The 9,299-nt window shown below is 54.3% G+C and overlaps 1 protein-coding gene and 1 long non-coding RNA gene across 2 annotated transcripts in view; one reads left to right on the top strand and one right to left on the bottom strand.

Annotated features, from left to right (window-relative positions):
• Positions 1–5,098: 5,098 nt before the first annotated feature.
• LOC111828034 lies at positions 5,099–7,352 on the bottom strand. The gene is made up of 3 exons (XR_002831790.1): positions 6,865–7,352; positions 6,331–6,412; positions 5,099–5,331 (listed from the first exon to the last, which is right to left on the bottom strand). It is a non-coding gene; the product is annotated as an uncharacterized LOC111828034 (long non-coding RNA).
• Positions 7,353–7,433: 81 nt separating this feature from the next.
• NF2 (neurofibromin 2) overlaps positions 7,434–9,299 on the top strand; it is a 63,655-nt gene continuing 61,789 nt past the window's right edge. Inside the window, 1 exon segment of the mRNA XM_023762967.1 lies at positions 7,434–7,970. Within this exon segment, the coding sequence (XP_023618735.1) occupies positions 7,857–7,970 (114 nt within the window). The 5' untranslated portion in view covers positions 7,434–7,856.

The raw sequence follows: 9,299 nt of genomic DNA, 5'->3' as shown, positions 1-9,299 counted from the left end.
CCTCCTCCGGTCCCCCGCCTCCTTCCGCCCGCTGCCGCCGTGCACCCCCCGCCGCACCCCCGATTCCACTGACGCGGGGTGGCAGGAAGTCGGGGTTCTTTCCCTCTGAGCCCCTGCGCGCTGCTCCTGACTTGCTCTGTGACCTTGAGAAAGCCCTTTCCCCACTCCGGCCTCAGTGTCCAGTTCAATGAAATGGGGGCGTTGAGCAAGGAGATGGGGAGTTCTTAGCGGGGCATGGAAGGATGGGCATCAGAGTGAGCCCCCCGAGACGGTGCGTTTTCCTGGGGGTGAGGGTAGCCACAGGCCGTGTTTACCGCATTGTCCAAGAAGCAAGCCCCCTCGCCATTTGAGACGGGCGGACAGGGCTCTGGGCCGCACCATCTCTCCATCACCTCCTTCACTCTTCCCATCCGCCTTGACCATCTCTTCCTGCGTCTCCTGGGGCCCCCTACCCTCCTCCTAACCCGGTCCAGCTCCTTTGTCTGCTCTGCAAACGAATCCCTGCCCGGCCACGATCCCCCAGATCACAGACCTCAGCAGACGCAGAAAGCCTGCAGACCCCACACGGGGGCCAGGGTCTTGGTGGCTTCCGGAGAGACGTGGGAGCATGCATGCACCCCCCCACACACCCCCACACCCCAGTGCCCACCGCAGGCAGGCGGCTCCTTGCTGGTGTGCTTGGAATGGGGGAGTGGAGGGCACGCTCTAACTCTGGGATTCCTTCAGCGAGTACTGGGTCTGCCTGGCTGGTGAACGTGTTACTCTGAGACACCAAAGGTGAGCAGAACAGTAAGGCCGGGCCCCCTTGGGACTTAATGCCTGGGGGGGTGGGGAGGGTGGGGGGAGGTGAAATCAGCTCAGCACTGACTCTTAGCCCCTCCAGGGCAGGCAGGCACCTTCGGCCTCTCACCCCTCAGGGCTCCTGCCTGGGACACAAAATATTTACTGGATAAGTGAGGAATGTAAACAAAAACATTTTTGCCAATTGCAACAGAGGCTGTGAAGTGCCAGGGGCTATGAGGACTTACAATGGGGAAGAAGAGAAAAAAGGGAGGTCCCATATAGGCCTTGAGGGTCAGTGATGACTTCTATAAGAAAGTGAGGCTCAAACTATGATTTTTTGCCTGTGTTTTCTAAAGTTGCTACAATGCACATGTATTATATGTGTGATTTATTTAAAAAGGAAACTATATCAGTATGATAAACGGAAAACCTGAATTGATTGCCATAAACAGCCGGTTTGGCTCAGTGGATGGAGACTCTGCCTGCGGACTGAAGGGTCCTGGGTTCAATTCCAGTCAAGGGCACATGCCTGGGTTGTGGGCTCGGTCCCCAGTGGGGGGCGTGCAGGAGGCAGCCGATCCAGGATCCTCTCATCATTGATGTTTCCATCTCTCTCTCCCTCTCCCTTCCTCTCTGAAATCAATAAAAACATATTTAAAAATAAAATAAAGAGCATTGGGGGGAGGGGGAATTAGACACAGCTGGCCCAGTGGCTCCTTGGGGTGATCAGAGGAAGCAAAAGGGAGTGAGCTCCTCCTTCAGACAGTGTGATTGCGAGTTCCCAGTCACAGCCACCTCCGGGAAAGCCCAGGTGGGCCTATGGAGGTGCAGCTATAAGATGTCACTGGTGTCCTGTGGTGGAGCTGTCCTTCCCTTAGGATCTGCGTGTGGCAGGCGTGGAGAGGTGGATGTGACTGACTTTGGACCTAAGCCTTGAAGGGTAAGTGGGGAGAGTTTGCCAGGAGCAGGGAGGACCTTAAGCAGAGGAAGCCATGTGTGCACAGTATGTGAAAGGGCTGCCTGGAAGAAACGGGTCTCGATTGTTCCGCTCGATCCCATGGAATTCAAGGGTGGCGGCAGCATCCCACTCGGTATGGGAATGCCTTCCTAACCAGGGTGTGGGCAACCCTGATGACCTGTCGCTGGATGTGCCCGCAGGGGCTGCATAGCAACTCGCTGGCCACGTGACAGAGGGCATCTGGAAGCCACAGGAAGCCGGGACCCTTGGGCAGGGCAATGCTGGCCCTCCTGGTCTCCGTGGAGAGTTCTCAGCAAATGCTTGGTGTTTCCGGCTGCCCCTGCAGGGAGGGAGGAGGGAGGGCTGCTCTGCAGCTTCCTCACGCTGGGCTAGGCATTTCCAAAGAGGGTTTCCCATCTTCCCCCAAGTCCGGCGGGGCATGCGCCCACCCCTGCCCTAGAGTGATGGGAAATGGGCATCCCTCACCATGTCATGTGAGCCACCGTGTGGCCGCTCACTTGGAATGCAGCTTTGAGAGCTTCACCCCTACCCCAGCTACAACCGTCAACTCGTTCCAGCTTACCCAACTGTCTTTGTTTCATCACTGAAAGTGCCCCCCTCCCAGGAAACCCCCCTGTCCCGGGGAAATGGGGAGGTTTGGTCATCCTAATTATGGCCCTTTCCCTGTTCAGGACACACCCTCCTTCCATCCCAGAATCTTTTCTTTGCTTAACTGACTCCATTTACCCTGCCTCGCCACGCCAGTTAGCTGAGCAGCTGGTCTGAATGGGTTCTTGCTCCACGGACGATGCATTCCGGGCAGCAAACCAGATAGCTGTTGGACAATAATTCCGCGAATAAGGAATCGGGCCATTGCCAATGACGGCGAAACAAATCACCCCACATTGGAGCAGCTTGAAACAATCAACATTTATTAAATCACACGGTTCCAAATGGGTCAGGGATCCAGGAGCGACTGGTTCGCCGGGCTGGTTCCGACGCGGGGGTCTCCTGCGATGTCGCCGTCAAGATGGGTGCCCGGGCTGTGCAGGTCTGACTGGCGCTGTGGGACCGGCTTCCCAGGTAGGGTGCTCACACGCCTGGCGAGCGAGTACTGGCGAGCGAGTTGGCCAGAGGCCTCGGTTCCTTGCCACCTGGGCTTCTCCGGGCACTGCTTGGAGGTCTTCACCACATAGCAGCTGGCTTCCCCCAATGTGAGTGACCCAAAAGAAAATAAGGTGGAAACCTCAAGCACTTTTTAAAAAATATATATATTTTATTGATTTTTTTACAGAGAGGGAGGGAGAGGGATAGAGAGTTAGAAACATCGATGAGAGAGAAACATCGATCAGCTGCCTCCTGCACACTCACTCCCCTACTGGGGATGTGCCAGCAACCAAGGTACATGCCCTTGAACGGAATCGAACCTGGGACCCTTGAGTCCGCAGGCCAACGCTCTATCCACTGAGCCAAACCGGTTAGGGCTTCAAGCACTGTTATAAGCTGGCCTTGGAAGTCACGCTCCGTCATTTCTGCATATCCCACTGGTTATACATGCCAGCCCTGCTCAGTGTGGGAAAAGGCTTTACAAGGGTGTGGATACCAACACTTGCTAGTCACAGGGGACCATCCCGGAGGCTGGCTACCACAATTAGGCTTTGCACTAGGCCCAGCTTTAAAATAAAAAAAAAAATTTATTGATTTCAGAGAGGGAGAGGAAGAGAGAGATAGAAACATCAGTAAGAGTGAATCATTGCTCCGCTGCCTCCTGCACGCCCCCCACTGGGGATCAAGCCCGAAACCCGGGCATGGGCCCTTGTCCAGAATCAAACTTGGGACCCTTCAGTCCGCAGGCCGACACTCTATCCACTGAGCCAAACCGGCTAGGGCAGCCCAACTTAATTATTAGGACTGGACTCAGCTCTTCAAGCAAGTTTCAACGAGCAGGCCTCCTCAGCACCCTTGTTTTCTGTGCTGGGAGCTCTCCCTCCCCTTCCTCTCTGAGGTCCCTTCCTGTCCACCACCGAGTCTATGACATCTCTTTCCCCTGCACCTGTCCATCCCTCCCCGCTCTGCAGCGAGCTGACCCATCTCTTCTCCCTCTCCTCCTTCCCAAAGCAAGCTGCCCGCATGGAATCTGCCTTCATAAGTCATTGCCAAGGCCTGTTGCCCAATTTGTGAAATGAAATGAGAAGAGCCAGGGACAAAGACAGATGGGGCGGAGAGGAGCAGGCCGGTTCCTAAGTGTAAAATATGGGCAGACCTGCCATTATCTATTCTCGAGGACAAATAGATCATCACTGAATGGGCTGCGGAATAGCCAAGAGACAAATTACCCAGCTCTGGTGGTGTTTCCACCGCTCTCAGAATTGCCTTGCCCGGCTCCTGTGGGACCCCAAACAGGAGGGACCCCAAACAGGAGGGACCCCAAACAGGAAGGACCCCAAACAGGAGGGGCAGGGGCAAGACAGCTTTGCTGTCTCAGCGGGGGCATGAGCCACACCGCCGACTCCCGGCCTCTCTGTGGTATGCATCCTATGCAGTATGAATTATGCGACTTTGACACGGTGTCACATAAAACCATCAACAAAGTGCCCCTCCTCGGTTACATCGGAAATCACAGAAACGTCAGGAAAAAAAAAAAAAAAAAAAGGCAACATTTTAACTCATTAGGGATGGGGCAATGTCAAAGCGTCCTGGGGATGGAATGAATTATCAACTGTGTTTATGCCACTGCCACAGGGCGGCGCCACTGTAGCCGGGAAACAAATGACTGCACTGCACTGTGACATTATTCTGGAGCAAATCACAAAGCTGTTAGGCATACTCTGGATTCTAGCAACTGTTTCTTTGTGTTTTTTTCCTGTGGCTATGCAGCTGTCATTTTGCCATTCCCTGTCATAATAAACCACTTTAAAAAGATATATTCACATTATCCATGCATTCACAAGGTAGTGATGCTAGTGCTGGAAAATACACTCCCCCGCCAAATGGCTATCTTTGGTGTGGATATTGGACCTGACGAAACACCACGAAGACTGAACTACCTCCACGACAGGTGGTGCTGTTAACTGAGGAGAGTGCTGGAGGGCAGAGATTATGCTGCAATGATACAACGCAGCATCAAAAGCAAAAAATGTGGGCCCTGACTGGTTTGGCTCGGTGGATAGAGCGTCGGCCTGCGGACTGAAGGGTCCCAGGTTCGAATCCGGTCAAGGGCATGTACCTTGGTTGCGGGCAAATCCCCAGTAGGGGGTGTGCAGGAGGCAGCTGATTGATGTTTCTGACTTTCTGTCCCTCTCCCTTCCTCTCTGCAAAAAAATTAATAAAATATATTTTTTAAAAAAAGCAAAAAATGTGGGAGACGGTTGTGGACTTACGAGCTGTGCGAACGCATTTGATCACTTACTTTACAGACATTCCTGTGGGGGAAAGAGGTTCTGGGACTACAAAGGTTTGAATCATGTGAAGTTTACCGAAGGCATCCTCCCTGAGAAATGGGACTTCCCTGGACCTCCCGGCTGTCCTGGCAGAAATATGGCTCCCGCAGCCGCCTCCTGCGAGCGGAGAGCTGCGGGTTGAATTGTGTCCTGTGAAATAATGGAAGTCATATATTGAGTCTCGGCCTCCGGGTCCTGGCTCAGAGCTCCTAAAACCCGTGTAGTTCACTAAGCGGTAACAGCACTGGGCGCACTTTTTGTTCAACTATTTGGTCTTTCCTTGCCTGCATATGTGCATAACCCATGGACGCAGACAGTGGGGTGGCGAGGGCCTGGGGCGCAGCTTACGAAAACACATCAGTCCAATCAGGAGAAAACATAAGACAAACCTGAACTGAGAGACTTTCGACAGATACTGGCGGATACTCTAAAAGTGTCCCGGTCGGCCCTCAAACCAAAGGGGCGCGGGTGTGATTCTGGTCAAGGGCACATACCTGGGTTGCAGGTTCCCTGCCCCAACGGGTGTAGGAGGCAACCAATTGATGTGGCTCTCTCACATTGATGTTTCTCTCTCTCTCTCAAAATTAGTAAAGCCCAGCTGGTGTGGCTCAGTGGTTGATTGTCAAACTATGAATCAGGAGGTCACGGTTGGATTCCCGGTTGGTCGGGGCACATGCTCAGGTTGCGGGCTCAGTCCCCTCTGTGGGTGGTGCAGGAGGCAGCTGGCCAGTGATTCTCTCTTATCATTGATGTTTCTATCTCCCTCTCCCTCTCCGAAATCAATAAAAATATATTTTAAAAAATCTTAAAAAAAGAAAATGAAGACACTCCCACGCCTTTTCCCAGAATGGTCCGTTTGGAGGGGAGAATCTGCCAGCACTAGACGGAACATAAAGTTTCCCAACAGCAGCCTCTCCGGGTGTGCCAGCAAGTGATGCCTGGCACCTGGCTGGTGCGTCATGGCCTGGCAGGGCCTGTGGGGAAGAGCTAGATTTATGCTATGAGTCTAGTGTTAGCAACGGTGTCGGCTGAATGCTCCAGAAATGTAGCTCATGGTTCCTGGGGCTACAGCAGGAGCAGTTTGGCAGCCACGACCAGAGAAGCAGGGCGGTGCAGTGGTCACACCAGCGGGCTCTGTGGGGCACAGACCTGGGTTCTAGTCCCAGCGTCGCCTGTCACTGCCTGGATGATAGCCAGCTAGTGCTCTGTCATGCTGAGCCTGCTTCCTCCCCTGTAGAGAAGAGGCGATGGTTAGTATTGATGAAGTGCTTACGGCTCAGTTAAAACACAGGAAATGGTCTCTATTCAACCCTTAAGAGTTATTTAAAAATAGGATTTAAAAATCAATGGAAAAATATCTTCGGGTGAGGATTAACAACAAAAAACCCCAGAGAGTTATGCTCCGCCCTCCCCAACACATACACATCCCGTCATAACCTTTGATAACATTTAAAAACCAAATAATACACATATATGGTTCGAAAACAGAAACCAGAGAGCACAAAGTGAGACATGCTTTGATTTGGACCGTTTTGCATCAACAAAAACAGCTGCTGCATAGGATTCAACCTCGTTGGTGCCAGCCAGTTAGTTAATATAACCAACGCTTTATCCCAACTCGCTCATATTCCCCCACAACCCCACGGGCAGTCACAACTATAACCCCCTCCTGCTCATACTTACTTAGCTCTCCTAAAGAGAAGCAGAAGGATCTGGGGGAGAGAGCCGGCAACCTGGGCGGCCTCCACCAGTGAGTTCAAAGTGTGAAGAACAGAGGTCGGTATGTGGAATCATTAAAAGGCCAAACAGGATTCTCCGCCGGGTGTCCGAGACACGACCCCCAGGGCGCGTCCCACTCGGCGCCACTGGACCCGCAAGGACCGGGGAGGGTCCCCACGCGCGCGCCCCGGCCCAGCCTCTACGTGGTTTCCCGAGAAAGGCGGGTGGGGATCCGCCGCCTCAACCAGTCTTGCTAGAATTCCCAACAAAAGCTTTCGGAGCGACCGACGCGGCAGCCAGTCAACGCCGGGCCCAGGTCCCCGGTGAGAGCGGAACTTCCAATTGGTGGAGTCGTTCGGGAGGCGAGGGCCGGAGAGGGAAAGTTCGGCCTCCCTCCGAGTCCTGTGCCAATCGCTGCGCCCGAGCGGTGGCCGCGGGTTAGGTTGCGTGGTGCGGAGTGAACTGGGGCCTGAGGGCGGGGCGGGAGCAGGCGCGGGGCTGCGGGGAGGGGACCCTTCCCGCGGGCGCGCGGAGCGTGGACGGTGACAGCCACGCGCGCACGTGCGCGCCCGGCCGCCGCGCGCCCCCGAGATCTCCAGCCGCCGCGGCGAGGCGCGCGCGATCGGGGTCGCCGCCGTCTAGGGGCCGGGTCCTGGTGACCTCAGCGTCCCCGACCCGAGTCCCGGAGAGCCGGGCGGGTTCCACCCCGTCGGTCCCAGCTCGCGTTCCCTCCCGACGGCCGCCAGGGCCCGCCCCGCGACTCCCCTTTTCCGCTCCCGGGGCAGGGTCCTCGCGGCCCATGCTGGCTGCTGGGGGCCCGCGCCGCCTAGACAGTTCCCGGGCCGGCCGGCCGGCCACCATGGTCGCCCTGAGGCCTGTGCGGCTCCTCCAGGGAGGCTAACAGTCCCAGCGCGCAGGCCTGGGGACGCGAGGGTCCCGGGCCTGAGCCCCGAACCATGGCCGGGGCCATCGCTTCCCGCATGAGCTTCAGCTCGCTCAAGAGGAAGCAGCCCAAGACGTTCACCGTGCGGATCGTCACCATGGACGCCGAGATGGAGTTTAATTGCGAGGTAAGCGGGCGGACAGCCCCGACGGGCCCGCGGCGAGGTGGGAGCCTGGCGGAATCCCCGCGCCTCGGGCCCTAGGACGGCACCGATCGGGGCGCCCGGGCCCGGGTGTCAAGTCGAGGTGGAAACTTGAGGGATTCTGTGTATATCATTTCTGGGCGCGGATAGAGGTGGCCAGAACCGGAAGGGAGCCATCTAGGCCCAAATCCTCGGATTAAGGATCCATTGCTGTCTTTTCCAATAGGGCACTTGGGTTGGGAAGCACTTCCTGAAAGTTTTCATTCATTGTTACTGCCAGAGGCCGGAGGCATCGCCGGTGGCAAATTCTCGTTTTTTTCAATGTCAGGCTTAAGCTCCAGCTCTATAGAGTTTTCACTTCAGTAGGTCATTTGTGTACCCCAGGTATGAAAAGACATCTCGTCTTATTGGGGAGTCTATACTTGTGTCCCTTTTCCAAAACTTAAATTTTCTGGGGGGAAAAAACTGAGGAAAGCGATGATGTCTTCTACTTAAATTTCCTATACAGTTTGCAGGATGATGATAAGTTATCGTTTGTTGAATACTTCCGAAGTGGCAGACTTTTCATACATTTCGTTCTCACAACAACCCAGTGAGGGAGGCGCGCCCCAAACCATCTGTCCAATGAATGGTGAAATGGAGTTTTGAAGCAAGCGCTCAGCCAACACAGTGCTTACTGTCTCTCAAGCGATGGAAGCCCTTGCTACTCAAAGTGTGGTCTGTGGACCTGTGGCATTGGCAGCAGCGAGCCGAGCCAGGGCTTGGCAAACTTCTTCTGTAAAGGCCCACATAATACATATTTTCAGCTTCGCGGGCCATACGGTCTCAGCTGCAACCACTCAGCTCTTCAGCTGTACCCTCGTAGCCCCAAAGCAGCTGTAGACAGGACTAACTTTCAGCGGGAGGAGCTCCACTGACCTGGTTCTCTGTAAAACTGGTGAAAATTATTATTATTATTTTTTAAAAATATATTTTATTGATTTTTTACAGAGAGGAAGGGAGAGGGATAGAGAGTTAGAAACATCGATGAGAGAGAAACATCGATCAGCTGCCTCTTGCACACTCCCCACTGGGGATGTGCCCGCGACCAAGGTACATGCCCTTGACCGGAATCGAACCTGGGACCCTTGAGTCCGCAGGCTGACGCTCTATCCACTGAGCCAAACCGGTTAGGGCAATATTTTTATTTATTTATTTTTTTATTTTTTAAAAATATATTTTATTGATTTTTTACAGAGAGGAAGGGAGAGAGAGAGGGATAGAGAGTTAGAAACATCGATAAGAGAGAAACATCGATTCAGCTGCCTCCTGCAC

Source organism: Myotis lucifugus, unplaced genomic scaffold (assembly GCF_000147115.1).
Source record: "Myotis lucifugus unplaced genomic scaffold, Myoluc2.0 scaffold_269, whole genome shotgun sequence".
NCBI lineage: Eukaryota > Metazoa > Chordata > Mammalia > Chiroptera > Vespertilionidae > Myotis > Myotis lucifugus.
This window is presented reverse-complemented; position numbering and strand designations above follow the sequence as displayed.